A 27,933-nucleotide genomic window follows, 5' to 3' on the forward strand; every position below is an offset into this window, starting at 1 on the left:
TTTACAGAGAGCTTGCAATGTAAGCAGTTGGATTATCGTATGAAAGTTATGGTGTACATAGGCATACACTCCTTTGGGGGAAGGAAGCGTTAATAACAGCTGTCAGAACGGTGTTTGAATTTGTGGGGGAGAGCATCCGTCCATGTCATGCAACAAGTCAACGCATAATCATCGTACAAGGACGTGGCAAGTACGTACGGAAAGCTAGAAATTCGTAAAAACAGAACCTCGCATCAAAGATATACACTCTGTTGTAGTATTGAGGTAAAAGGAATAAAGTTGGAGAGTGCGAGAGAAGAAAAAACCGGGAAAGCAATTTGCTTTTTTTGGAACCTGCCGCCCTATTTGTTCGCGTCTCTTCGTTGTCTTCCCGTTTTCTTCCTTGTCCTTCTCTTTCCTCTTCGTTGTTCAAAGGTAAACATTTTCATGAAAAGTGATATCGTGTAGCTGTTTTCCTGGCTCTGATCATCTGCAAGGATAGGACAAGAACAAGGCACCATTGGATCCTGACCATCTTCTGGGTTACATGGGGCAAGCCTGGCATCCCCAGCTAGGTGTACATCAGTACAAGCGTAAGTACCTCAGCGTGCTCTTAATATCGGGCTGGGCTCTCCGGTGTTGCCTCCCTCGGTTCTCTTGCTTGGGGTTTCTGCGGTACTGTATTGGATATTATTTGGTCTACAGCAAGGTGTCCCATCTACTTTTGCTTAGGTCTTTCCAAAGCTGGTAAACTCAACGGCTCCTCCTTTGGTGGGGCTGTTGGGCGCCTCCGAGCAAGTTGGCTTGTTGACGGTTGCTGTGGCCAGCTTCGGCACATTTCAAGGCAGCAAGTTATATCTTGTTCGGGTGGTGGGGACTGGCCGGTGACGCCTCCTCGCTGGTGGTCTCTGGATACATCGTTGACCATTGTCGACGTGAACTAACCGGCACTGTTTCTTTAAAGTATAAAAATAAACACGAATAAAATCTCATATGCAATTTAAATAACGAGTATTATTTTGTCTATTGCTGCCTTGCTTTCTATTGCTATGCATTTTGTTCCATTTGACGCATACATTGCTTTGGAGTTTCCTTTTCATTATTTTGATATATAGTGTATAGCTGACCAGCTTTCTCTGCAATTTATCTATCTCTCCGTTGTCTTCATGACTTCCAGGTGGACTCAACTGGTGCGGCCATTTCCGGGTCTGCATACGCTATCCAACAGTTATAAAAGCATGAGAAGTTCTTTACATATCCTATCCCTTCTTTGTTCGAGTGCAGGCATATAGTAGGGCGAGACCTCTGTATCTCATCCACTTAATTGTCCCCATATGTAAGTACTATCAGCAGCGATCTTACGGCTGCTTGAAAGAAACCGTAATATGTCAAGACAAGTACTTGATAGTTACCATTCGCCATAAATAAATACAAATAATATATCTACGCCAAATTACATTTTATTCTGTCGATTTCGGCGCGTACTTCCTCTAAACTCCTTTGCAACGTTTTAACATCGTCGTATTTCCGGTTACGCTGCGCGTCGCGTATGTAACTTTGCAGCAACGCTTCCTGTTCTTGGAACGTCTCGAGTTGCAGCGCGAGTTCCTCTCTCTGCGGTTTTGGCGAAGAACTTCCGTTCAGCTGCTTCTGCTGCTTCTGCTTCTCCGGTTTCAGTATCCGTGGTAGCATTTGTAGAGGCAGCATGTTTTGCTGCAGATACAGATTGGCTGCAGTGCAGATGTTGCCTTGGAGGCGCCGCACAGACGGTGATCGAACGGGCAGAGACTTTATGGTTTTCGCAAGCGTGTCGTAAAGTGCAAAGCTATCTAGTAACGACTTGCGCACCTGGGCCGCTTTTTGAAGATTGACTTGCGATTGTCTGCTTAACTTGTCTTTCCTGCAGCGGTAACAACAGTTGTAAGATTATACTAGACTGACTCTCTCTCTCTTTCCAAACTTACTCCAAAAGTACAATCATATCGTGAAATAGCGGTAATTGCTTTTCGATATTTTGCCGGGTAATTGATAATTGGTGGTATAACTGAATGATCGGAAGCGGTCTTGAAGCTTCTTCATGCATAGTTTTTCGCCTGCGCCATCCGAACCGATTAGAATTCTGGGTGCAAATGTCTGTTTTCTCTTGAGCTTTCAGTTTACCTAAATACAGATCGCTGGCAGTCTGTGCATGCCCGGGTATCGCCGACAGGCTCCTCATCAAAGTGATCTATGCAGCAAATTATGGTCTAGATTCTGTTCTCGCCCGAGCAAGATAGCAATGTCGACTTACTCGAAGACATGTCGAGGAAAAGGGGAATCATCCTTGAACAACGTGATTGTCCACATATAACTCTTCCACAAAGCCGACAGTGATGCTTGCGGTTGGTAAGTGTAAATTTAGATCTGCGCTTCCATTGTCAATATATCATATCCAATATTCCGTTTTTTTCCAAAAACGTACGAGCAAAGCGGGCAATTTGTTACGTTCTTGTCATCCTGCCACTTTGTCACTGTCTGTTCACCGTCTACAGGGTAGTCAGCAGACTGGGCATGAAATCAGTCATCTGCTGCTATGTACCTCTGTACTTGAGCTTCATGCTCAAGATACTATTTCCGTTGGAAACACGAGCGGCCGATCTACTGGACATGACACTGCCGCTATCTCTAGACGAGGTCGAGTCCGTCTTTTCGAGCAACGACAAGGCACTTAGCGAAGAACTAGATCCACTGCGGAGGGTATCACAAGGACTGCCGATATCTGTACTGTGATGTATCCTCGCGAGCTGTTACGGTCGATCTACTTAATACATCTGCTACACAATGACTTTTTGCAGCAACGCACCTTTTCCAATCGACGCTCAAGACGATTGCTTTCCAAATGCACTCGGTCGATTGTCTTTGCTCTCTTTTTGAGAAACGTGTCAGTCCACGACCGCGTGACGCCGGAAACACTGATGTAATCAGGTCGCGAGACAAAACATCCAAAGCATACTCGGCACCAGACACCGTTCACTGGATCGTGGCGTGCATGTCGATCCAACTTGATCTCGTACTGCGTGTGTGCTTCACAAAATATTTTGCCACATCTTTGGACCGGAAAATGAGTACATATCAGAGGAATACCAGTCAATTCCCTTTTATCAACTCACTGTCTGCAATGCTGCCTCGCCGCACCGATGCGTCCCAGCGCTTTCCCGCAGCCTGGAAAGCTACATATATCATTTGCCGAATCCGGCTGCCAATGGCTCCTAGATACAAAGTCTCCTTCAGAGTCGGACGCAAAGTACGCCGGGCCTCCACCGTTCAGGCTCAGGTTCTGGAAACTGCTCATAAACACTGGGTCGACAAACTGTTTCAACGATCGTTCAACAGAGCTGCCGCCGCCGCTGCTGCTGCCCGGGGGGGATCTCGCATTCGATGCCAACGTCGTCTGCACTTTCTTTTGCGCATTGCGAAACCACGATAACAACGCTCCCTTTGAATCTTCTTCAGTGTGTGCTTCGTCCAAGTGCTGGTTACAGTGTTAATAAGCTTTCGGTTGCTGAGCAATTGCAAAGTTATCAAACTACTATTTACGAGATTCAGCGTTTGCAGCGAGGTACAGGCAACGTCGCATATGGGGCACGTTATCCCCTCTACAGGGACGTAATCTTGATAGTTATACCCGGATGTACGCTGGACGGTGCTCATTTCTCGGCATGAGGCGAGGGAAGATAAAGTGGCATGAAACAAGAGATCTTTGGAGGTCCGCATGTCAGCGGCAATAGCAAAAAAAAAAAAAAAAAAAAAGAAAAACGGAATGATAAAATCACGAACATCTATTAAGCAGTAACGCCAGTCAAATTCAATTTAAATAAGCTAACATTCAGCTCCTTGTCTATGTTTTCAGTCGACCATCGTATTATCCAGTACTTGTTGCTTGGAGCATCCCACGTCCAGGTTCCGTGAGACACAGAGACATCTGTCGGTGGTTCGGAGCTGGGTGGAGGAAAGTAAGCAGCAGGCACAAATATCTCTGTAGGTCCTTGTGCTGGTTCATCGTCTCGAGGACGGAAACTAAACTCAAACGCTGCCTGCTTCTTGTACGTTGGTGAAGTGAACTGAATGGAAATAGGAATGCCAGCAACTTTGTGCGGGTGAGGTCGGTGTAAACAAACAATCTCGTGGGCATTCTTTTGATGTTCATATTTGCTGCTGCTGCTTTGTAGCGGTTCCTGATAAAGGGTATCCGAATCTTTTACAGTCATTTCCTGCAGACTGTCAACGCTGCATACACGCTTGGCCGTTTCTGCAGCTGCTGCTGTGCTGCTCTGCCATATGCTCAAATCTTCGCCGTTCCAGAGATCGCCCCACTTTGGATGGCTATCTGGCAAATACGTCCACAATGCATAGCTGACAAGATTATTTTCAGCTGCATTTATGCTAGCATCCATCGCCTTGTTCTGTGAAGAGTCCGGACTGGAAATGTTATTCATTGCATTCATCGTTCTTTCTCTCGATACAAAGAAGGAAGTGAGCCGACTCCATAGTCGATACATCATTGATGGTTTAACAGTGTCTTCCATGTCGTAGGGTATACCGATTTCGCCGAGGATGAATGGATAATCGCCCAGCAGCTGCGTGCCTTCAGTTTTCAACGTGTTTATCTGATCTACGAAACATCGGCGTATAGCCTTCTCTCCAACACGCAGCGCTCTTAAGAATCGTAAAGGTCCTGTGCCATATTTGCCGCGCTTGAGGTTAATGTAGTCAACGTTGTAGTTGCACCACTGCTTCTTGACAAGTGTCAGTCCATCGTACCAATGCGGTGCATAAGCTACTTTGGTCAGCGACGAAGGAATTTTGGGAGGTGTTTCCATGATTGGCGGTTGCAGAAACAAGATGGTATCTGGAGATATGTCGAGGATGGCTGAAGTGTAGTTTTTCATAAAGTCAAGCCAGTGCTGGTTGAAGTCGACAGGTTTGCCCGTATTCGGATCAAGCGCAAAGTAATCAGGCTTATTGACGGATTGGGAATTAATGTCGTAAACGCCATGCAATGCCCAGATACATCCTGCTGACCATTCTTCTGCACGTTTCCAACCAAAGACCTCGTCTGCTGCTGCTCGATCTGCTTCGGAGAGCCAGGCGCGTGCTTCTCCGGGATCCACGCGGACAACCTTTTCCTTGCGAGGGCCATTCCATGCAAAGATCCAGTTATCCACATCCTGAGGCACGCCTGATCCCAGCAACATGCCCTGGAGCGCCGTTGGTGTCAATCCTTTTTTGAAATCGACGTCATCCTCCCGCAGTTTTGTTATATCTTTGAATCCAATGTATCCTTGCCCCGGCTCGTTCATTGTATCGTAGCCGATGACGACGCTTCCTCCCAGTCCATTAGATTCGATGGCTTTAGCCAGCCTCGCGAGTGATCGGACGTAGTGGTTCTGCAAGTAATCTTGTACATGTATGCCGTTGACTTTGCACTTTGGTGCATACAGTTTGCCAGCAAAGAAGAGTGTGAACATGGTCGCTGCCGCCAACTTTTGATGGTTTGTGTGCCATATCATCTTTGGAAACTTTTCAGGTTCCGGGTATAAATTGTGGACAACCGCAGCCTGGGTCGCAGAAAACTGTGCCGGATCGAGTCCAGCGAGTGTGTGAGTCCATCCCGGATGACCGGAGCCACCGCAGTGACGAGACCACTAACGCACACACAAAGAATGGGTCATTTGCAAGAACTCAAAATTCCGAAAATCGTTCTGGTTTCTCACCGTATCTTGATGAGGATCGATGAACACTTTGATGCCGTGGTTTCTGCATTTTTCAAGCACTGCAATCACATAGTCGATGTATTCGTCGTCGTAGATTCCTCTAATCGTAATAAATGAGTAGACATGATCATCCCATTTGTTATGATATTTATGCAGACGCACGGGCCCTCATGCTCAATGGCTTCCCAGGTAACAATATATCGCAGCAAATTGAAACCGTAGTCTACAAGTCGTCTCAAATGTTCATCGGCGTCCTCGATTGGGAATGGCCGTCCAACGAAATTGACCTTGCGATCGTGATCCACCCAGAATCCTTCACTTTGGTGAGAAGGAATGCCGACCGGCAGCTTGGTACCGCCGCTTAGGTTAATGCCTCGAAACAGAATGACCCGGCTGGTGTCAGGCTCAACGAACCAAGGGCCGTCAACGTTCATTTGTGTAGCAGTAGGGAAAAAAATAAAAAGTGAAAGCGTTGAAGAAGAAGGGGCTGACCGGTATGGAAAATCCACAAGGAAATGCAGCTGCCGGATGAGAACACAGAAAGAACCATACGATACTCCGAGGAGGAATCTTTCTTCCGTACGTGGATAGAGCCTGTCTCCGTTATCGCATAAACACTGCACTTGTCGTCGTCGTTATCATCGTCTTTGGTCGTCCGTCTATGTATGCAAAGAGCGGCCGCTGTCGACTCCACACCAATTTAGTTCATAGCTCTTCACCATCTCGTCGATATGTAATGCTGCGTGGCTCTCCTGCGATACATCAAACTAAGGACACATGACTTGCCTAAATCATATATTTTTGCGGGGACCTTTAGCTATGCAGGTACCTGCAAATGTCTCCGAAATAGGCTCGCAAGTCTATTCAGCCAGCAATAAGAAAATAAATGACTGCATTGTATACATGGAATGCAGTCCAAGCATATTGATAGAAGCATACAAGAGTAAAAGTTTTAGGGAGAGGCTAACAACTTTATCGAAGGACATCAAGATTCATCACTTGGCACTAGCAGACATTAAATACTTGTAGTTCCATGACATCTGCCTCGGAGATCAATGTCTCTTTCAACAGCAGGGAGGTGATGTAAAATGACCCATTTGGATGACAATCCGGGCTCTCATTCCGCGCGATCACTTGATCGCGGAATTAATGCAGATCTGCAAGAGATAAACTAGTAAAGATTACCTTGGTCTTTGCCCTCGTTTTATTGCTATACAAAAAGTAAATTATAATCTGTTGATCTGAAAGGAAAGGCGAGCAGATAAAGTGGGGTTGGATGTAGTGGTGGTGGTGGTAGATTTAGTTGTTAGCGGCTGGAAGGAGTCATTTACATTGGTTGTAATTACATTCGAATAAGGAAAACTCGTGATGAAGAAAAAAAGAATAAACATGTACATCAGCAGATGATGACGATCAATAAGCGATTGTCACAATGCTAGGAACGAGGTCCGTCCCAAAAGACAGTAATTTCTCCATCTCCAATGGAAGAATGCGAGCTTTCTGCCTGACTGTTCCAGCTTTCTTGCCGTAACCGCCGAGCTGACCGGTCATCGGATGTAGAAGGATTCGATATCAGCGAGTCGTGCGGTGGTACATTGTTGCGTTCTGAAATGACTGTTCGAACGGATGCTTTGCGGGTCACGCCACCTTCCTTCCTTGTGACAGTGTTGATCCGCACCATGACAGGTTTCGCGTATGTGATCTGGGCAGCCGCTGCTTCACGTTCTTCAGGTGACCGCGCTGACCGAAGCGAGGTTGATCTTGCGAGCCCTACACCGCCCTGTCCCTTCTTTACAGATACTGCGCGTCGAAGTTGGACGGGTCCATCCTCACCGTCGTCGTCGAGATTTTCACTGAGTCGTCTGGCTCGCATGCGATCATACTTGCCGACGCGTACTGATGATGATCGGTACAAATTAGTAGTCGCGTCGTTGCTGCTAGCACGGTCGATGTTGGTGGTAGCGCTGCTGGGCACGATATTTAATGATCTGCGGATAGAGGTACTTTGCGGCGAAGTAGGTGTAATAGGCGTAGGAGGAGAAGTGGTAAGGCGAGGAATTTGAAGCGATGACTGGCCGAGCAGTACAGGTGAATACGGGTTGCTCTATATCAATAATAATAATGTTCGGGTGAGCATACAATCTAACCCCCTTAAAAATTAGAGAAGGATATTGCAGGAGGACGTCTTTACCTGTGTCCAGCCGGTTTCCAGAGGCAATGCTGCAGCCGGAGGTGGTGACAATGGCGTAGCTGGCATGGCCATGTTTTGCTCTTTATCAGTCGATTCCTGAGTGTGGGGTCTTTTTCGGCGTCTTCGATACACGAAACCGGCGACGGTCAACACAACCAGAGCTGCAGCGACCAGACCGGTTGTCAATCCGGCTATTAACCCTACTTGCGGTCCGGAACCAGAGCCGTCGTTGTTGTTGCTCGTGTTTGACGCTGAAGTGATACCCAGAGCCGAGAGATTGACGCACTGCGATAGAGGACATTGGCCGCACTCTGTCATGACGTTCAAGATGCATCGTTCCGAAGACGAACATGTCGGTGTGCATTCGGCTTTGCAGTTGCTGGGCCGACAACCGTCGCTGCTGCTGCTGCTGCTGCTGTAACCTCTCCGTCCAAAACGCGTTCTTGGACCTACAGTTCGTGTAAGTACTATGTATACACAGGTCCGTTCCTTGAATCTACGCACCATCGTGGAATGTCATTGGGTCGCTTGTAAAGGGAACAAAAAGTTCTGGACGAAAGCACTGAGTCTTTTTTTTCTTTCTGGGCTCCCAGGCCCACGGTGCTTGATGAAGGCGAACGGAGTTCAGTGACCTATTTTTGCATTTGGGTCTAACGGACCAGTGGTTGTTTACAACAACAAAGGAAGAAAAAAAGGAAAATGTTGGCAAGGATAATGCGAAGTAGGCTTTAAAAAACAAGTTGCGGGGAAAACATGAAAATATGCGTAGCATGACTACAAAAAAGCCTTTTTACATAACCTCATTAAAGCACAATTATTAGTTGCGTGTTTATACATAACCTTCTTTTCTCGCTGGGATGACAACCGCTGCTCCGAAAGCACAAATGATTTTGAAACAAGCGGCCAAGACAACCAATTAGTGTTTACAGATCGCCGAGCGCTGTTGCGCGGATTCCAGGAACAAGAATCTGAAATCCAAATCGCTGGTAACGGGTTCGCTAAAATTGGTGGTAAACAATGGCCAGACTCAGTGTTGGAAAAAAAAGCCAGCGAATGCCTTAGAACAAGGAAAGAAAAGCGACATTGCCTTTTCAAGTGGCTGGCAGCGAACTTTTTTAGGAATGCGCAAGACGATATGCCCGCGCATATTATATCATATTTCCAAGGCTACGATCATGTTTATCGCATAAAAGATGTAAAATAACAGGTATTCGACTTGTTCTCGAACACCGACGGACAATGAGGGGGAAGATCCGAAGTTTTCAAGCAAGCCTTGGCGAACAACTTATAGAAGCAAGACCCGTTACCATTTCCACACAAATAAAATATTAGGTCTGAAGGATAACAATCTGTATTTATCACATTGGACGTATAAATCGACGTAGCTGCATCAGCTCCATTTCTCAGGGGAAACACCTGGAAGCGTTATGGCTTAAAGTCATTTTAGCCATCGCACGATTTCAGGGATATTCCGTATCTGGAATCCATTGTCGATTTACAAGGTGAATAATTTTGAAAGCTATGAGCAACTATTTAGATACGTTGCAAAGTTTGAAGGAAAATGCCATCACACATTATATATAGAGGTGATCATTTACAGTATTCTTTTTTAGTCATTTCGCATGATGAAAACCTCTCATCCAACTTGACAATGAAGCAATGATGTCAAAACACGTTCGAAACTATGTTCGACACGATGATAATGTGTAGCAGGCGTAGGCCACGTTCTTTTTTTATTGTCAGCCAATATGATTATACATACATCTTTTCAACTTTGCTTGAGTTATGATGTCCAGGAGTTTTTTCTTATACAACCAGGCAAGGTCTAAAATGCTCTTCTTCTTGGACCCTTGATGTAGTGATGGTATCTTCGGGAATGCCGGTGAACCCGTTAAAGTTTTTCTCCCGGACATCCCTGTCTGCGGAACCAGACGAACTTTGATTACACAAGAAAAATGATGATGATGGGGCAGCCTGGGAATTTTCAAGCTACGTATAAATTTCGCTGTGGAGAAAGGGAGGAGTGAGAGAGATATGGGCGTTGATAAGTACCGAAATTGACGTACCTATTACGGTACCGATTTTGGCAAAATTAGTGCTAAATCAGCTGAGAAGAAGCGTCGTTATGCAAAAACAAAGGCGCCACTCTATCCAGCAAAAGGGGACACTGACTGTAAATGGCGTGCTGCACACGATGAGCTGATGGATATCCAAAAATGGAATCTGTTTCGTCATTGTCATCAGGTACAAACTCACGGGGACGTTCCAATCAGTGGTGGACCTGATATGGAGCAGCAAAGCGCGTTGCTGGCTGGCACATCAGCAGCGAGAGAATGGGGTTTTCTATCGCGTTCCAAACTGATCTACACTAGCAAAGACACTAGCGGGTAGGTCCGTGCAGACATCATCTCATCGGATCTCTGCGGTCATTGGCAAGCGGCGTCCAATTACGTCTGTAGAAATGGCGACAATGCCAAAATGCCTACGTACTTGGCAACGATCCGATACTCGTTGGAACTCCGCGATGGAAGCCTCATCGAAACTTCAGATAATAATACCTTTGTGAACCCCCATATTATTTCTTGTGACCCTGAAGATAGATACGATTTCTCAAGCCAGACAGAAAACCCTGTCCATCGATATGGGGGGCACCATCACCGCGCGCGTCTCTTCCCAAATACGGAAGATTCCCATCGATGCGCTGGAATCCCTAGATCTCAGTGCACGATGTACGCAGACTGTGGCAACATACACGTGAAGTTCTGCCTCCTCTGAGGGATGGAAAGCAGGCGGTGACGACAAAGGGATCATCCGTCTCCCCGATTTGGGTGGGGGCCAATATACTGGTTATCTTTGCATATCAAAAGTAGGTTGGTGATGTTTGGCTTTGCCCCGTCCACCCACTTATCGATAAGGTCTCTGATGGGTTCAGGTCAAGTACCTCTTTGCCACTGGGATTATACTCCGAGATCGAATGAATGCGAAACCCATGGAAATTACTTTGTCTCCACCACTAATCTGAAATTGTGGGAGGGAGTTGAGTTTTGGTTTGCAGATGTAACAAGATAAGGTAGAAAATAAAAAAATCGGATTACATACAGAAATTTGCTTGTACTGCCACAGCCAACAAAAGTTCTATCACTGTGTACAAGCGAAAGAGGTAGAATTTATGCCGGCTATCTCTTGCCGGACAGAGTGGTCGTCTGCCCGGACTGATGCCGGACAAAACGTCTGTGAAAATGAAACTCAGCTGTGGGTGTCCGTTTGTTCTAAGTGGGGGAAATCTTATTCTTGGATGATATGTCGATAGCAACGCAGGCGGGCAGCAAGACCGGGATCTGGTACGCCTGGCAGCAGAAGATATTGGCTGTAGATTTCAGAGATTTGTGGGAAGGCAGAAACTTTGTTTGAGGTACAAACTTTGTCACATTGTTGCGGGCGGGGGGGGAAGACAAGTGTGCTGGCTAAAATTTCGAAATTTTCGATTAGTTTCCAGTGTATGGTGCGTGAGTGCATGTGCTGCTGTTTGATCGATAACAACATGGAGCAAAGCGGGCTCGTGTGGGTAAAACGAGAGTGTGTATAAGGTACCTGGAATGAAAGGGTGCAAAGCTTATCTGCCTTAATCCATCAATTGTGGGCGCATGACAGAGTGTCGCAGGGGAGGACAGTTTGAAAAGGGAAACTGATCTTACAGTGATTGCCTGATATGACTCCCATGACGACGTCAAAAGATTAAGCGAACCCAACCCTTCCGAGACCAGCCAAATCTGACGAGTATAAAAGGTCAACCCTTCTGAGACATTCTGGATTCTGTACTTCTTCTCTTTAATCTCTCTTCTCTACACACTTGACAAAGAAACAATGACCATCGAATACGTTACCCTCAACCCTTCCGGCGATCGTATGCCTCTAATTGGATTTGGATGCGCCAAGATCCCACTCGAACAAACTCCTGAAGTGATCTACAATGCTATCAAGGTTGGCTACCGTCTTTTGGATTGCGGATCCAACTACCACAATGAAAAGGAAGTCGGTGAAGGTATTCGCCGGGCAATTGCAGATGGCATTGTCAAGCGTGAAGAGTTGTTCGTCATCACCAAGCTCTGGAGCACTTACCACGGCAAGGATCACGTTCGTCCCGCACTTGAACGCAGTCTCAACGATCTTGGTCTTGACTACGTTGACATGTTCCTTGTTCATTGTAAGTTTATTTTTATTTGTTTACGACTAGATCTACGGGATCAAATTTACTAATTGGTAATTATTTATCTCTAGTCCCTATTGCATTGGAATATGTGCCATTTGATGTCAAGTACCCTCCTGGCTGGACTCAACCTGGCAAGGCTCAAGTTACCCGTGCCCGTGCTCCCATGCACGAATGCTGGGCAGCCATGGAAGCCTGCGTGGAAGCTGGTTTGGCTCGCAACATTGGTGTATCCAACTTTAATGCCCAGCTCTTGATGGACTTGTTGAGCTATTGCAACATTCCTCCTGCCCTCTTGCAAATCGAACTTCACCCATACTTGCAACAGCAGACATATGTCAAGTGGGTCCAGAAGCAAGGCATCGCTGTCACTGCTTACTCTTCATTCGGTCCTGCCTCTTTTGCAGCCGGTGGTCTCAAACATGCCAAGGCTGCCGAGTCACTTTTCGACAATCCGGTTATCAAGGAAATCGCTGCCAAATACAACCGTCCTGAGGCACAAGTTGCTCTTCGGTGGTCACTTGAGCGCAACGTCGGCGTTGTCCCCAAGAGCATGAGCATCGAGCGCATGAAGTCCAACCTCGATTCTCTCAACTGGAAGATGGATGAGGAAGATATTCAAGCCATCAACAAGCTCGATATGGGTCTTCGATTCAACGATCCTCTTATCAAGGGCTGGGACCTTCCTATCTTCCTCTAAACATCTTTTCTCCCCTTTCTAATGCACTGTGCTCTTTACCAATCACAACAAATTTCCCGATATCAACATTTGCATGGTGTCCCCCCCATCGAAACATCTCCTTCTCTCTTCTCTCCTATATGCTCCATTTCATCTCTTTCATCCTTAAAAACATTTTGGCTCTCTCTTTTCATTCATCATATCTTCTTTTCTTTTTTCCTTTCGGTGTTCTTCTTTCGAAGCAAAAGAAATAATCGAGGCATGTACAGAATTCGCAAATAAAGTATATATTATTACCTTTTGCTCTACAATCATTTAAGAAACTTTGTTCCGATGTGATCTATTCTTTTCTGTTGACCTCACATGTTTGAAACATAGCGAACCGAACCATAGCAATTCATCTTGACTTGGATAACACAGCAGTGGGTTCAGGGTTTTCAGGCACCAATCGTTTTGAAATCTGGGTTTAAGATTAAGCTTTAAACAACAGTAAAGTCTTCCTTTATCTGCATTTCTATTAGTCATATTTCAGATGCCAATTCAAGTATTGTGCGTTTTGCCCAGTCCTTGTTCTACCAGGTTAAACCGGTGATATTCCAGAAATCATCTAAAGTCATCTAGCCATGGCACAGTATGAGCACCACAAAGATATAACAAAATGTAACAATGACCCCGTTGATCACTAAAAAGGACTCATTGATACTTGGATGTAAACATTCTTTGTAAATAGTTAGCGTTGGTCAAGCTGTTACAATGGTAACATATTGCACTTTATGTTCTAAGATATGGTTACTATAGAACACGAAAAAAAAAGAGGGTGTAGGATGCTAAAAACTATCATTATAGTTGGTATAAAGTATATGGGATAGAGTGTTAGCAAGAATGCATTTAGCAAGAAGGTTTTCCGTTTTGTTGCTGTTGTTCTTGTTCATTCGCTTTGAGCTCATCTTTGAGGATCCAAGACAGTAAACTGCGGACAGACGAGCGAACGGTGGATTGATCCTTGAACATGGCATCGAGAACGACAGTGATGGACGAGGCAAACACGAGAGTTTCTGCTGCTTCGGCGGCGACCGGCTCCCACCATCGGCCACGTTGATAAGGTCCCAGGACGCGTTCTGTTAAAGAGTACAGTGCTCTTGGGACGACGTAAAGGGCCATTTCACCCCGTCGATGCCTGCTCTCGATCAACAACGAGAGACCGCATAGTGCGCAGCCGATAAATGGTGCTAATGTATTATCCAACCGCGTTTGATCCATGCCAAGCAACTGGTGTCCGATTCGCGTTCGTGTCAAACAAATAGCGTACCAAATAATGGCAATAAAGGATGCTAAGAATGCAGAAGATCGCATTGTTGACTTTAGGGTATGAAACAGTTGCGTTGAAGGGTTGTTGAGCACGCTGGATGTACGGAAAAGAAGACGCGGTGCAAAGTGAACGGCAAAATATAGCTGTTTGAGAAAGAAGTTAGCCTGCTATTCCAAAGCAATCATCACTTTGCAGGTCTGCTTACCGGGAAGACTTTGATGAAACCTCTAATGAATCGGGTGATTGAGTGGACTTCGCATCCATATGGCTGGCCTTGATGTACCACGAGGCAAGGAATGCGGCCAATGAGTGGGTCGCCCAATTCTCTTGGAAGACCCAAATCTTCACAGAGACCGCCAAGCAAATCTTGGATACCAGTATCTTTCTAAAAGCATTGCTCTCAGTATATCTTGACAATGAGAATAAAGGTTAAAGAGTACATACTCCGTAAATCCATTTGCCGTCCCTGATAGCACGCAGAGCTATCAGGAGTCGTTCGTCCATTTCAGACATTTTTGTAATCCACATGGAATACGATCTGAAAATTTAGATAAAAAGCTATCCGTTAATTATCCCGTGGAAAAAGGGCTTCCTTTCACTGATGATCAGACAATCATTTTTTTACCTTGGTAGGCGTTGCGGTGCAAAGAACCATGCAAACATAATCTCCGTGCATGCCAATGTAAACACGATCACACTGCCGTATTCCAAGCTCCAGTCTGGCAGATATTGCCGGGCAACAGGTGAACTGTAGGCTCTGTGAGCAACAACGTCTAATGCGCGCACAAGCGCAAAAAATGTGAAATCCAAAGTCTTGGTACGTGGAAAAGCACGTCGAACGGCGATCATGGCGAGCGCTGCAGTGAGAAACTCATTCACGCGCGGATCCATATTTTTGTCTTCGTTTTCTTTCTCATTTGAAGAAGAAGAACGTTGCTGTTGCTGCTGCTGCTGCTTTTTGATCGCATATGCCAGGAAACGGTGGCCTGCAAAAGCACCGGCTAATAAATACGGTAATCCGTTCTGAAGAACACTGCGCTGCAGCTGGCTAGGCAGGTCCCTTAAGAACGCCTTGCTTGCAACGTGCGGCAGAGATGAAGGTTTCTTGACGGCCTTGATGAGCGCCGTGATGAGGATGGACAATGTAGCTGGAGCAGTTGTAACAGACCATCCCAAGACAAAGACGCGAATGGCGGTCAGGACAGCTGGACGCAGTTCCGGGGGAAACTTCGTCAGCACTGCCGCGAGTTTATTGTTGGGTTTGGTGGCGTCAGATCCCATACAAGTTCAAGGAAAGAGAAGAAAGGGAAAGAAGAGGTCGGTTGCACTTGGTTTCTTTGAAGAGGAAAGTGCCAATGGCAAACTTCACCCCGTTCATTATCACCGTCGTTGTTATTGTTTGCTTGCTTTTGCTTTTAGAGTCAAAGTAGATTGGATGGTACTTTGCTTTCAAGCGGCTTCGATGGCTACGTCGTCGAAAAGCGCGACAGCATTCCCTCCACATTTCTATCTTTTCTACACCCCATTTTGCTAGAATCTACAATATCTTCGTAATCGGGTTGACAGGGAACCTGGTCCCATCAAGTATAGTCTTTTGCGTGAGGATGTTCCTGTGCAACGTTCGCATGCAACCTCAATTTTCACATGATTCTGTGTCAAACTACAGCGTGTGCGACCTCGCTGTCGGTCGAAGAGTGGCAAGAAAAACGAAGAACATTTAGTAGGCTAGTAGATATCTTGATCTAATCCTGCCAATTGGCAAGGGATAGCACTTTGAATATGCCGGGATATGTAGTAACATGATTATCGTGGGCCCAAATTGTATCCATATGCTCGTATCCGGGAATCCGGCCCACATGGACCAGATTCAACATTGGAAACAAATGACTTGTCCTGCATCCATCCATTATACATTGATCCTCATCATCAAATGTAGCGATGAAGCAGTCGCCGTCGACGAGGAAGTCTTCCGTTCCGTAAAACGCCGCAAATGGAATCTTGTTCCTGGTCTTGCTTGCCGCTGCTTCGTCGTTGTCCGTCGAAAAGCACATTGGCTCTGTCACATACTTGCATACTCCTTGCTTTCCCCATCCTTCCAACCAGTCGGCAATGAGTTGCGCAGAGACTGGCCGCGGCGTGAACTGGAAATATTTGACTTTTCTGCGCGACAGCCAATGCGTGTCCCACCATGCGAACAAATACGAGAACATCGAGTACGCAAGCTGAGAAAAAATAGCAGGATTGCATAGTTTCTGTGCAATCGACATGATAGGTAGAAACCCACTTGTTCCTGTTTTACATAGAAGCAAATGTTAGAAATGAAATCAGTATATGCAGGTGCTATGCAGAGCTTTTTATCTCTCCTATTTTTACCAAAGATCAGTCTGTACATTCTTTGATTCATGCCAATCAGTTGCTTCAGAGGGAATTTGCTGTAAAGATATCTCGGTCAATTACAAACTGCGGAGGCTCTTCACGATAATTTGTCATGCAATTTACCTCACTAACGTCCCCGAAAACACAGCTGGCGCCAATGCAATGAAACAGCTGAATTTAGCTGCTACTTCAGGTCGTAACTTTAACGCAATAAATGCCTGTGCATTGCCCTGCGAATGCCCAATGTATGCTACCTAATCGCGACGGGCGATGCATGAGATAATCATCTACACTCACTCATACTATACTTTGCAAAGCATGGATGTACTATGTACCTTGTTGAATCCGGTTTGCTTGCCAACGAAATCTAGCGCGCACACCAGGTCGTGCAAACTTAGCTCTTTGAGCCCCCATGCCCAGTATTCCGGATCCTTGTGCGACAGCGAGACATGGTCAAGAGTGGATGTCGCACGCGTATTTCCCATCCAGACATCGTAACCTTGTTCTACAAGCGCAAAGGCCAGCGAGTTTTCTTCATTTAGTACAAAGTCGCCTGAGCATTGGAAGAGTCCGTGGCCGAGTAGAACAGGTGGAAGTGGAGATCCGTCTGCTATGCATACCATCGTTATTTGACACGTAAGTGAGTTCCTACGCACTGTATAAAACAACTTTCAAACATATCAACTACACACCTTGATGTCTGCTGTCGTCCATTCCTTTTTTGCTGACACGATGCATATGAATGATGTATCCATCGGGCGTCACTACCTCGTAACTCTCGCATTGATAACCCCATCGCTTTACATAGTATGCCTCGTCCTGCGTAATGATCTCATGGGGACAAGTTTCATCCTCCTCGGGTTCAGACTGCATCTGCGATTGTTGCTGCTGCTGCTGCTGCCGTCGCCACGTATGGAAAATTGCGATTGCTGTAACGAGTGCCAAGAGCGCCCAGGATACAGCGGTGGATATCAAGCCAAATACAACCAGCTGCAATGCTTCTATCCGCGACCGTCGTATCCGTGACGGCCGGTGAGTTTTTCGTAGGCGGATGCCCAGTGGATTCTTATCATTCGATTTTTGATGATGCAGATGAAACGTTGCAGGTCCATACAGTATAGGCGGTGCTGGATCAGTCAGAGCTGAGGGCGTTGTGTGGTGTTGTGAAGTACATGTAGAGCTGTCGTCGAGGATTGATCGTCCATCCTCTAGACCATTCTCTGCGCTTTGGAGCAGAGGTTCCGTGACATGCATAGGATGTTTTCCGCGCGATAAGGGGTGTGGAGGAAAAAAGAAAGAAATGAAGGGTGGTCGATGTTTGTTGTTGTTGGAAATTGCCAACGGCATGGAAGTTGTAACATTCTTTCTGGAGACCCGTTTCTGCCAAATGTGAACTTGACCTTGCCAAAAATGGATGTCCCCTATCAGAAGTCTTGTCTCACATCGCTTGGCATCCTAAACAATGACCTCCCAGCTTTCCTCCACGCCATATATATAGAATCTCACAATATCAGCGTAACAGTGTCCATGAGAATAGTAAGATTAAGCTCAAGTTTATGAAATGTTATGGAAAGTTGTGGATGACAAACTTGGATATTTCGTCATACAGACAATCTGCTGCATATCCGACGCAGCGATGATATCGAAAAGGCGGGGTCGTATCAATGACTACCAATCATATTCTGCGTAGAATCCTACCATCCGTACCAGAATCCGTACCAAACGTACCAAATTCTGACTTCAGAAGTAAGGTTCCTTGAACCTCCAAAGCGGTTGCTACGTGGGCTGTAGCAAGATATTCATCCATTGAGGAAAATGGCTTAAACTAGTCATCTGCAACTCCGGCTCCCTTTGACGCTCGACTCGGACGTTCCTCCAATATATAGACACACAACCTATGGCGACAACGCGACCTGGAGAGCTGCTCATTTACGACTATCGGCCGCCGTCACCCAACAATCCAGAAAACGTAAAGTCGCTTAAAATCTTGCAATGGAATGTCGAACGGAATTATGGTAAACCGTCATTGCATCCCTGGCAATCGTTCTTTTCTCTCTCTCACACAGATGCGACTTTGCTGCTTTTTAAAATGTCAAAGAATCCGAGGCTATCATTGAAACAATAAAGAGCTTGGACCCTGACGTTGCTGTCCTGCAAGAAATCGATATTGGGTGCCGCCGATCCGCAAACCGTAACCACATGAAGGAGTTATGCGAGCAGCTGCGTATGAAAGGCGGGTTTGTGTGCGAGTTTCAAGAACTAGAAAGTCCACTGAGGCAGCCGAGAGATGAGGTATTTACGGAAGAATTTACATGAATCCTTCCCCAAGTCGATCGGTTAACGACTTTAGAGTAGGGCGGAGGAATACACGGAAATGCGATCTTGTCAAAGTTCGATATCGAGTTTCGAGTGCTTCACCATCGATATCATGGATATGATTGGGACAATAATGGCGACTTGCTGCGTGAACCGCGCAAAGGAAGGTAAAAAAAAAAGAGATTCCTTGACACACAATGCTTGGTAGCTTAAGTGACTTGCCAAAAGGCGTTACACTTTGGCCAGCGTCGTCCGTGCGCCGCATCTTCCGCCCATCCTGTGCTATTGCGTGCATTTAGAGGTATATATAAATTACATAACTGCAACGCTGTTCTTCAACGTTTTAACAACCTGGCTATGATCTAGGTGTTTGCCGGTATCACGGATCGCATCGCTGCATTTTCTGAAATTTTCCACGACGCGTCGCTCCACAAGAACGATATACCCCATCAGCTCATCTTTGGCGACCTGAATACGATGGCTCACTCTATAGCTCGCCTGTCTTTAAAATATGCGCGGGATCGATACCGGTTCTTGTCTCTAGGCGAAACGGAAAGCGAGTGGTGGGACAAGCGCGTTCTATCCTTCCACGAAGACGATGGTCCTGTAAATACCCGTCTATCGGCTTGGCATTGGCTGCCGTCGTCTTGGATACTAAAGTGGCCCAAGATATTCACTGGACTGCCCATGGGCGTGCTCAAAATGGCGCGCAACCCTGGTTTCTATGATCCATGGGATCCAAACGCAGTTACTTTGGAGAATCCAATGTATTTTGGTCTTTTCAAAGCCAAGCTCGACTGGACACTTGTGCGGTGCTTCGATGTTATGGCACGGTGGCGAGGGAACCAAGACTACAAAGCAAGCGACCATGTGTATTTAATGGTAGAGGTTGTTCCGGACGATAAAGCTCAGATCGAGGAGGAGGGATATGCGCTGTGGCGAGATCGTCGGCGCAGGTGGCGCAAAGTGGCAAGTTGGCGGCAGCAGCAGCACCAGCAAAATAAGCTTTTTCTCCTTGCATTAACTGTGGGGCTGGCCCTACTCCTCCTCTTCCTCTTTACCCTGCATGCGTTGTACTAGTAGTTGTTACTCGTTCCTGAAAAAGAAGGAATTTTTTCGTTCTCTCATTGGCTGCTGTGGCTTCTTGTTCAAAAAGCTCATGTGCATTTTGCGAAACCTTGCTCTTTTTGGTTCGATTCGAGTTCCCAGCAGCATATATATAGTCTGTGCTTTGGTGCCTGCTCATCGTCCTACCATTCTCTCTCTTCATCAGCCAGCCATGCGACGACTGCTTTCTAGGTCATTCCACTCTCTCAACGCTGCTGCTGCTTTGCTGGTGCTGGCAGTTACCCACTCTGCCCTGGCACAGACGGACGGTTTCGACCCGAACGTTAATCACTACAATGGCAGCAGCTACCAGCTTGTAAACGGTAGTGTACATGCTATACGTGAAAGAGAGAAAGAAAGCATATACTTATATTTCGCGCTGCGAAAAAGACACAGCGAATGGTTTCACTGTCGAATATCACAAATGGTATAAGCTTTTGCACAACCACATAAAAGGCGAAACATATGCATTGGTTTGCTGCGGCCAGCCGACCACGAACTTTACGGGATACAATCTTGTTGTAAACACGCCGGTGACGAACGTGGGCGTCGCCAATGCACCCTCAGTGCTTCCGTTCATGGAGGTAAAAAGAGAGAGATGGATCGCCGTGGAAAATTTTTCCATCTGCTGATCTTTTGTCCATCTTCAATGTTAGCTGCTCGGTCTGTCCGATACCGTGAAATCCATTCAGGGCTACCAGAACGTAACATCAACCTGCTACGGCAATGTCACTGATTCTCCAGGAAACAACACTGTCGATATCGTTTTCAACGACCAATCCAATGTTAACTTGGCGGGATCGAATTACGTTGGGTTCTCTCCTGACAGCATTCAGCTAACACCGTTGCAGGTAAACATAAGAGTCTTAAGCAGGTACACACACAAGACGTGTTTCTGAAAATCGAAAAATATAGCAAGCATCGTGGCTCGTTTATGTTGCGCACTTTTTCGACAAGGAATCGGAAGCTACGACCGCTTATGCAAACATTGCCAATACATACAATTGTCACAAGAGCAACTTGGCAAGCCTTACCGACAAGAAGAACGTAGCATTCACAAGCTACGATGCAGCTGCAAAGACATGGACCTTGTTGCGCGATCCATTCTATGCATCTTTGGCGCAGGACGCTGGTATGCGTTTTTGTTTTTTTAAGCCTGGTTCACACGTTAATCTGCTGCTGCGTTTTAGGATCAACATTGGTCGAACCAAACAAGGCTCAAGATTCGAGCTACATGCAACTTAACGAGTTCCACACTGCAATTAGTTACGCGGACTACGTGGTTGATATGACATCCTTGGATAATCTTGGCAACCAGACCTATGACAGCTGGCTTAATTTGGGAGGATTCATTGACGGCATGGATGTCTTCGATGAGCCTTTTGTCACCAACAAGAACGTGTTTAGATTTGACGGTTTGGTGAATGGAAACGGTTATTCAGGTACAGGCGGCTGTTGCTGGATGATGAATCATTTTTGACGGTGTTTGATGTTTACACATACATTGATAGACTTTCCGGAACGATCGCCTGCTCGCCCTGATCTGGCACTGAGAGGTAAAAAGCAAAGTACATTTTCGTAGTAGCAACCGACTCGTCTTTGCTTAACAACTGCGATTCTAGACATTATCAGTATGATTGAACCAACCTACGATGCCAATTATACGTATACTTGGCTTCGCAACTTTGCAAAGTCAGATGTGCCTCGCCAAATATCGCAGGTGTCGTACCAATGCGACGCACAGTCGATTTTCCAGCAGACTCAATGCACTTCGAATCCGTTTGGCAAAACCGAGTCGACGCCCAACACAAATGAAGGTAGCAACAGCTCGAGCCACGGCTTGAGCAGTGGCGGCAAGGCAGGCGTGTCGGTGGGTGTTATCGTAGGAGTCCTGGGCGCAGGTATCCTTGCATTCTTCCTGTACCGCCGGTACCAGATGAACAAGAATGTACCGAAAAGGCCGTTCTACCGTATGAACGATATCCATTAAATATTGTGGTATATTTAATGTACATCTGAATTGTCTCTCTCTACCTTGTATATTCAACTCTCCTTTTTAATTTATATAATTATTTCCATATACTGTAAAAAATAAATGATAGCATACAAAGAAGAAGGAGTATGTTTAATTTATTTCTCTTCTTGTTGCCCTGAGAGGATGTAGATCAAGCTTCGTTTGGATTGGCCATTTTCTAGCTGAGTCCTTGTCCCCAATTTCCGGTTAACAAATTGTAGATATAGACATAGCAAACTATGTAGATGTATTCCATGGTCTTTACTAGCTTTCGTGGATCAGTGCGTTGATACTTGTTACTACTATCAGCATCCAAATACTCTTTGGACTGCATATCTAAGTTTTTGAAACTGCAAACATTGACGCGGTTGGACACGCATCTGGCACTACCGCCGAGAGGATTGGGCGTCACACATGTACCCGATTTGCCTTTCAAGTATGAGTCGAGTAATGTTCCCATGTGACGCAAAATTACCAGAAATGTAATTGGCTCGTTCGGCAAAATCAAAGACCGACACTCGTCTTCATTAAAGAAGTAGTCAAGAAGAAGTGTCTAACGAGCATGGAAGAGTTATTCCCCTTGATTCTACTACTTGTTTTATGTTTTTGCTGCCTTTTTTGGCCGCCAAGATCGTAGGATGCACCGGATATGCGCTTATCAGCGGAAAAACCCACCTTTACTCGGTCCTTTTTACAGATCGAATGAGCTGCTAACCTCAGACCAGCAACATATATATAAAGGAAGACGATACAGTCTCATGACGGAAATATTGTTTCTTTGCGACCCCTCGGAGCAATATAAAGACGCCCCCTCACTATACTTTGCATCTTCAGCTTTTTTCTTCTTTTCTTTACTTAACATAAAGTGAAATATGTCAACTACAGCAGCTAGCAGCATCCATAGTCCGTCCTCCTCACAGCACTCTCCAACCCTCACAATCGCCAGCCAGCCTATCCTCCTAGCTCCCTCCAACTCCCTCATGCTTTCTCTGCGCCCAGACAAGCGAAAATGGCAAGAATCCTTCCCTGATAACTCTTCAAAAGCTAGCAAATCACCTCGACATGATCGTAGGTCCCATTGACACATTGCCCCCCCTTTGCCTAACCTAACTCTAAGCTTTCGCACGCTGTTGCGTAGCTTCTGACGGGGATGCCAAATCGCCAAGTGATGGTAAGTAGTTCTATCTGTGATATATATCCAACAAGCAAATACTAAGTCTGCCTTTTATATATTCACATAGAATACAGCAGCGATGACAATAGTAGTGTCCGTCCAACATCTAGCAGCAGCGTGTCAAGCAAACCAGGACGAAAACCAATGTCTGACGACGAAACATACTCTGTTGATGTAAGCGTCTTATATCTTTGAATCTTTTCCATCCTATACACAATGCTCTCTTACACACTGCTATTGCTTAGGCTGACGGCGATCCCAAAGTAAAACGTAAAGCACAGAACCGAGCAGCACAGCGAGCATTCCGTGAACGCAAAGAGAGATATGTCAGAGACTTGGAGTTCAAAATCAAGCAAGTCCAAGACAGTTTCCACTATACAACAACGCAGCTTATGCAAGAGAACCAGCATCTTCGATCCATTATCCATCGACTAGAAGCAGAAAATTTTGCACTGAAAGGGGGGATGTACCGGCAGGACACTAACAATAACATTAGCAACAACAATGACGCTTCTTCTTCCTCGTCACTCCCTCACGTTACCATGACCACCGCCGCCGCTCCTAGCAACAACGCGAACGATGCAGCGCTCAACAACATGTTGGATATGCCTGGAACAAGTCATAACCTGCCGTCGCCAACGCACAGCTGCGTGGATTATTTTTGCTATCAGACCAGCAGCAGCAACGCTGCTGGCAGCGACGTTATAGAGCGGATATTGTCTGAACCGCTATTTGACGACTACGGCAGCTTAAATCTACATATACCAGATAGTCTAGCCGCGGCGTCTGTCGCCTGGAGCGAGTCTAGCAGCAGTAGTAGTAACTCTTCTATACTTCAGCCTAGCGCTGCATCATCATTTTAATAGCTTGTAGTAATAAGAATCGTTGGCATTTTCTATCCAGAGAAAAAATTTCCCTCTGACTTGCGAGTCGTGTAACGTGGGGTCAGGATAGTAGAGATTTTGTGTACTGTGACGTACAGGACTGGACCACTCATTCGTGTGCGGGGATGCAACAGATCCCAAACCTAAGCAACATGCCCGACATGAAACCCCACCACCTAACAGCATCGCAGTCCCCTCTTTAATTTGGAATTCTCACGCTTCTAGTTCATCATTATATTCTATAACGTTCATTCAAGCACCATCAATAGGGCGAGCCCATTGCAGGAAATTACTAGGAAAATGTGCTTTTAAAATGATGTGATTTGCCAGTCGAATATTTGGTCAGACTGAAGGGGATCTTCGTTGAAAATGGAGTTCCAGTGTGCCACGCCAAATGCATACGAGAGTGACACTTCATTGTATTCTCTTGCTCTGCGCCTGTTCAAGCAAGCTTCTATTCATCCGGCATTTCGGAGCCGGCAACAATCTCGGAAACGTTGCTATGTAGAAAACTCGCGCGCGTATATAGGGACCATATGACATTGCATGTATTCTACTACACAGTCTTTGACGAACGCAGAGAATCTTTGAGAGATTCAGTTTCATAATGAGCTGAACATTTCGTTGATTGACCCCAAATAAACGTCGAAAAAAAAATATGCGAATGGTGGAGGTTCCTGATGCCTTAGCAACAGCACGCAGTAAGGCACCCCGCTTTCTCTCTCGGTAAATTTGAGCCGCGGAAGAAAGAAATAACCGGCGCCACCTGCTGACTACAAAAAACTTGCTATTTTTTTCAAAGTGCTATTTGTTAACATGCTGTCACCTTGTAAAATCATTTCAAGCCTTATATACATATACATATGCCGGTTGTGTGCAATCCTCTGCACGCCATTCATTTGTGCTTGGTGTAATCTAGTTCTTCGTTGGTCTCCGATGATGTTTGTTACTGATACGTTTATCTAGCTTACTGCCTTTTTCTCTCTTATCTTGTCGTATACCCGACTCGGCGAGGACGGGCGATAAAAAAAGGAGTAGTAGAGTGATGGACTGGGAGCGGGTACATATCAACGAGTGCTAAGCCAGCTGGTTTATCAGTTCAATTATTTATTTCAAATGGCTTATCTTTTTGGATACTTGTGCTCTCAACGAGATATGGCTTATCTATCTCACTAGTTTGAGGTTCAATTACGAAATGATGACAAAGAAAAGCCGCACCCTGACGATTCCTGGGATATTGGGAAACCCTGAAGCTATTACCTAATGAAATGCGCACACGCTAGATGCAAGTTGGTTTACGTACATACGCTCCGATAAACAACATGTCTTCATGAGAGACGACCCTGAAGGGCAAAAAAAGAGGCCCAGGATTAGGGTCTTCAGGGTCCCGTCCCAACCAATCCGGTGCCTTCGTCTCTCCTCCACTCAGACAGCGTCTCGTCGTCGTTTTGTTGACTGATGAGCGGGGGACCACCCGAAAAAAAAGGGCCGCCCTCAGAACACCGCCAATATCATCATCATCAGATTACTTTTCTGGAACTTTCAGAAGCACAAGAAAAAAAAATTTTTTTTAGCTACATCCATTACTCCACTCCCCGCATCCATTATGTCAGAGAGAGAAAGAGAACATGCGTACATCGAGTGGGCTGGAAATGACGTCCTTCTGTATTTGGGTAGCCTGCATGTCCTTGGTGGATACGCGGTCCTTCTCCGCGAAAAAAGCACTAAATTTTATTTTGTCAGCAAACCCAACACACCATCGACCCTGAAATTCCCATTGCTTGGCACGGGAAAAGAGTTTGCTCTAGTCTCGAGGGAATGACTAATGTATGTCCGGCGTTGCTTCAGGATCAGCGAATGGGAAACGCTTGGAAAAACGGGTCTTGCTGGGCTGTAATACGTGGAACTGGATGTGTGGAGTTGGGTGTAGAGGGCGACAGGGTTCGGCTGGATGGAGGAGACCCTGAATCCGCCCGTGGGGCCGACGACATCAACGATTTCTGAGACCGCGGGGATAAAGATTTTTCATAGCAACAAGACTTGTGAGAAAAAGACATCTAAACCCTGAACAACATGACCGGAATGGACCCTTTCCTATTACATAACTTTTGTCTCAGGGAAAAAGGGAAAGCGGCACATCGCAACAGCAGGTGAGTCAGACACCACCAGTCAGTTAGTGCTAAACCTTTTCGTCGTTGGTCGTTCTATGCACCACGTTGTCTCATAACGGGGCTACTGCATTTTTTTTTCTCTTTTTCGATTTCGGCGGCCGTCTGTCCGCCAAAAAATATATAAGGAGCAGGTCCCCTATTTAAAGCACAACTGTTTGTGAATTCCCTTTCCCCCCCCCCACCTTTTCTCTCTCCTCCTTTCCTCAACTTACATTACACATGTCCCTCCATAATATCCTTTTTAGAAAACTTGCGTCACCTCTCGTGCAAGTCATCCTGCTTGGTTTTGTATGTCTGTGCTGCCCTGGCATGTTCAATGCCCTGAACGGTCTGGGTGCCGGTGGTCTGATGGCCGACAACATCACTCTCACCAACACAGCCAACAGTGCACTTTACGCATGCTTTGCCGTCGTTGGTCTATTCGCTGGCTCTATAACAAACACTCTAGGTGTCAAGATTACATTGACTGTATGTAAAGAGAAAAAAGGAAAAAATGGGCGAATAAATTCCAACTGAGACATGGCCTGTCATATTTTTAGATCGGTTCTATTGGATACACAGTCTACGCTTCGTCCTTGTGGGTCTACGATGCCAAACAAGTTTCCGGCTACGTGATTGCTTCCGGTGTTATTCTGGGCTGCTGCGCTGCCGTCTTTTGGTCTGCTCAAGGTGCCATCATGATGTCGTACCCCGAAGAAAAGAACAAGGGCAAATATGTCAGCATCTTCTGGGCAATGTTCAACATTGGTGGTATCCTCGGCTCTGTTATCACCCTTGGCGTCAACCTTGAAAGCCAAGCAAGCGCTGTTTCCACTGCAACCTACACTGCTTTTGTGGTCATCATGATCGTTGGTATCTTCTTCTCGTTTGTGCTTGCTCCGCCTTCCATGGTCGTTCGCGACGATGGCACCAAAGTAACTGTCGCAAAGTCCAGCGGCTGGGTGCAAGAATTGAAGGGTGTTGTCAATGTTTGGCGCGAATGGCGCATCATTGCCTTGGTAAGCTTTTTTTTTAAATTTGCTGAATCAATGTATAATTTCTGACAACAACAATGTACCGCGCAGATTCCCGCTTTCCTGGCATCAAACTGGTTCTACGCCTATCAATTCCACGTCAACGCTTTGTACTTCAACGCAGTGACTCGCGCTCTCAATGGCACCATGTACTGGGGCATGCAAATCATTGGCTCTCTCATCTTCGGTCTTTTACTCGATTATCAAGGTTTGAGCCGTCGCGCTCGCGGTCTGCTCGGCGCCAGTATCATGTTTGTCATGCTGATGGCTATCTGGGCTGGTGGCTTTGCATTCCAGTTAACCTTTGAAAACGACTACAAGAACCCTATCCACTGGACCGATCCTGGCTTCGGTGGTCCGTTTGTGCTCTACATCTTTTACGGTTTCAGCGACGCCGTCTTCCAGACCTACATGTACTGGGTCATGGGTGCCATGTCCAACGACCCCAAGTTGCTTGCTCGCTACGCCGGTTTCTACAAGGCTATACAATCCGCTGGTGCAGCTATCTCGTTTGGTATCGACGCAGCTGCTGTCCGTCTGCGATGGGCATGCTTGGTCTGCTGGATCCTTGTCTTCATCTCTTTCCCTGGTATCTTTATCGTCGCCAACCAAATCACAAACACAAACAAGTCGCCTGAAGAGCAGCAGCAAGATACAAACTCGACCTTGTCCGATATCTCTGGCTACGAAAAGACTGAGCAAGCTGATAAAGTCTAAACTTTATTGTTGTTTTACTCGCTATCTCCTCCCCTAAACACCT

General features: G+C 46.1%; 13 protein-coding genes across 13 annotated transcripts; 7 read left to right on the forward strand and 6 right to left on the reverse strand.

Moving 5' to 3' along the window:
- Positions 1-697: 697 nt before the first annotated feature.
- Positions 698-907, reverse strand: VTP01DRAFT_10055 (uncharacterized protein; the record flags this gene model as incomplete). The annotated part of the gene is made up of 1 exon (XM_069378375.1): positions 698-907. One exon carries the CDS (start codon positions 905-907, stop codon positions 698-700), a length of 210 nt encoding a protein of 69 aa, XP_069239480.1.
- A 515-nt stretch (positions 908-1,422) lies between these two features.
- On the reverse strand, positions 1,423-3,669 carry VTP01DRAFT_10056 (uncharacterized protein; the record flags this gene model as incomplete). Its single annotated transcript, XM_069378376.1, has 9 exons — positions 1,423-1,879; positions 1,944-2,072; positions 2,140-2,206; positions 2,270-2,382; positions 2,441-2,504; positions 2,558-2,762; positions 2,822-3,065; positions 3,129-3,490; positions 3,556-3,669. 9 exons carry the CDS (start codon positions 3,667-3,669, stop codon positions 1,423-1,425), a joined length of 1,755 nt encoding a protein of 584 aa, XP_069239481.1.
- A 131-nt stretch (positions 3,670-3,800) lies between these two features.
- On the reverse strand, positions 3,801-6,166 carry VTP01DRAFT_10057 (uncharacterized protein; the record flags this gene model as incomplete). The annotated part of the gene is made up of 3 exons (XM_069378377.1): positions 3,801-5,663; positions 5,733-5,832; positions 5,895-6,166. 3 exons carry the CDS (start codon positions 6,164-6,166, stop codon positions 3,801-3,803), a joined length of 2,235 nt encoding a protein of 744 aa, XP_069239482.1.
- Positions 6,167-7,167: 1,001 nt separating this feature from the next.
- On the reverse strand, positions 7,168-8,443 carry VTP01DRAFT_10058 (uncharacterized protein; the record flags this gene model as incomplete). The annotated part of the gene is made up of 3 exons (XM_069378378.1): positions 7,168-7,836; positions 7,924-8,372; positions 8,428-8,443. 3 exons carry the CDS (start codon positions 8,441-8,443, stop codon positions 7,168-7,170), a joined length of 1,134 nt encoding a protein of 377 aa, XP_069239483.1.
- Positions 8,444-10,209: 1,766 nt separating this feature from the next.
- VTP01DRAFT_10059 (uncharacterized protein) lies at positions 10,210-10,698 on the forward strand (the record flags this gene model as incomplete). The annotated part of the gene is made up of 2 exons (XM_069378379.1): positions 10,210-10,310; positions 10,383-10,698. The coding sequence occupies 2 exons, from the start codon at positions 10,210-10,212 to the stop codon at positions 10,696-10,698; spliced, it is 417 nt and encodes a 138-aa protein (XP_069239484.1).
- A 1,089-nt stretch (positions 10,699-11,787) lies between these two features.
- VTP01DRAFT_10060 (uncharacterized protein) lies at positions 11,788-12,830 on the forward strand (the record flags this gene model as incomplete). The annotated part of the gene is made up of 2 exons (XM_069378381.1): positions 11,788-12,127; positions 12,202-12,830. 2 exons carry the CDS (start codon positions 11,788-11,790, stop codon positions 12,828-12,830), a joined length of 969 nt encoding a protein of 322 aa, XP_069239485.1.
- Positions 12,831-12,851: 21 nt separating this feature from the next.
- VTP01DRAFT_10061 (uncharacterized protein) lies at positions 12,852-13,091 on the forward strand (the record flags this gene model as incomplete). The annotated part of the gene is made up of 1 exon (XM_069378382.1): positions 12,852-13,091. The coding sequence occupies one exon, from the start codon at positions 12,852-12,854 to the stop codon at positions 13,089-13,091; it is 240 nt and encodes a 79-aa protein (XP_069239486.1).
- A 606-nt stretch (positions 13,092-13,697) lies between these two features.
- VTP01DRAFT_10062 (uncharacterized protein) lies at positions 13,698-15,399 on the reverse strand (the record flags this gene model as incomplete). Its single annotated transcript, XM_069378383.1, has 4 exons — positions 13,698-14,261; positions 14,324-14,503; positions 14,563-14,656; positions 14,744-15,399. 4 exons carry the CDS (start codon positions 15,397-15,399, stop codon positions 13,698-13,700), a joined length of 1,494 nt encoding a protein of 497 aa, XP_069239487.1.
- Positions 15,400-15,860: 461 nt separating this feature from the next.
- Positions 15,861-17,748, reverse strand: VTP01DRAFT_10063 (uncharacterized protein; the record flags this gene model as incomplete). Its single annotated transcript, XM_069378384.1, has 5 exons — positions 15,861-16,408; positions 16,492-16,550; positions 16,618-16,748; positions 16,830-17,104; positions 17,187-17,748. 5 exons carry the CDS (start codon positions 17,746-17,748, stop codon positions 15,861-15,863), a joined length of 1,575 nt encoding a protein of 524 aa, XP_069239488.1.
- Positions 17,749-18,391: 643 nt separating this feature from the next.
- VTP01DRAFT_10064 (uncharacterized protein) lies at positions 18,392-19,890 on the forward strand (the record flags this gene model as incomplete). Its single annotated transcript, XM_069378385.1, has 5 exons — positions 18,392-18,509; positions 18,593-18,786; positions 18,850-18,977; positions 19,039-19,111; positions 19,177-19,890. 5 exons carry the CDS (start codon positions 18,392-18,394, stop codon positions 19,888-19,890), a joined length of 1,227 nt encoding a protein of 408 aa, XP_069239489.1.
- Positions 19,891-20,089: 199 nt separating this feature from the next.
- VTP01DRAFT_10065 (uncharacterized protein) lies at positions 20,090-21,907 on the forward strand (the record flags this gene model as incomplete). Its single annotated transcript, XM_069378386.1, has 7 exons — positions 20,090-20,240; positions 20,308-20,501; positions 20,574-20,768; positions 20,833-21,049; positions 21,108-21,359; positions 21,429-21,473; positions 21,540-21,907. 7 exons carry the CDS (start codon positions 20,090-20,092, stop codon positions 21,905-21,907), a joined length of 1,422 nt encoding a protein of 473 aa, XP_069239490.1.
- Positions 21,908-22,803: 896 nt separating this feature from the next.
- On the forward strand, positions 22,804-23,968 carry VTP01DRAFT_10066 (uncharacterized protein; the record flags this gene model as incomplete). The annotated part of the gene is made up of 4 exons (XM_069378387.1): positions 22,804-22,999; positions 23,070-23,102; positions 23,173-23,279; positions 23,351-23,968. The coding sequence occupies 4 exons, from the start codon at positions 22,804-22,806 to the stop codon at positions 23,966-23,968; spliced, it is 954 nt and encodes a 317-aa protein (XP_069239491.1).
- A 2,501-nt stretch (positions 23,969-26,469) lies between these two features.
- Positions 26,470-27,890, forward strand: VTP01DRAFT_10067 (uncharacterized protein; the record flags this gene model as incomplete). The annotated part of the gene is made up of 3 exons (XM_069378388.1): positions 26,470-26,628; positions 26,700-27,158; positions 27,225-27,890. The coding sequence occupies 3 exons, from the start codon at positions 26,470-26,472 to the stop codon at positions 27,888-27,890; spliced, it is 1,284 nt and encodes a 427-aa protein (XP_069239492.1).
- Positions 27,891-27,933: the final 43 nt, after the last annotated feature.

This window comes from Rhizomucor pusillus, assembly GCF_041956525.1.
Source record: "Rhizomucor pusillus strain CBS 183.67 unplaced genomic scaffold VTP01scaffold_8, whole genome shotgun sequence".
Lineage (NCBI taxonomy): Eukaryota > Fungi > Mucoromycota > Mucoromycetes > Mucorales > Lichtheimiaceae > Rhizomucor > Rhizomucor pusillus.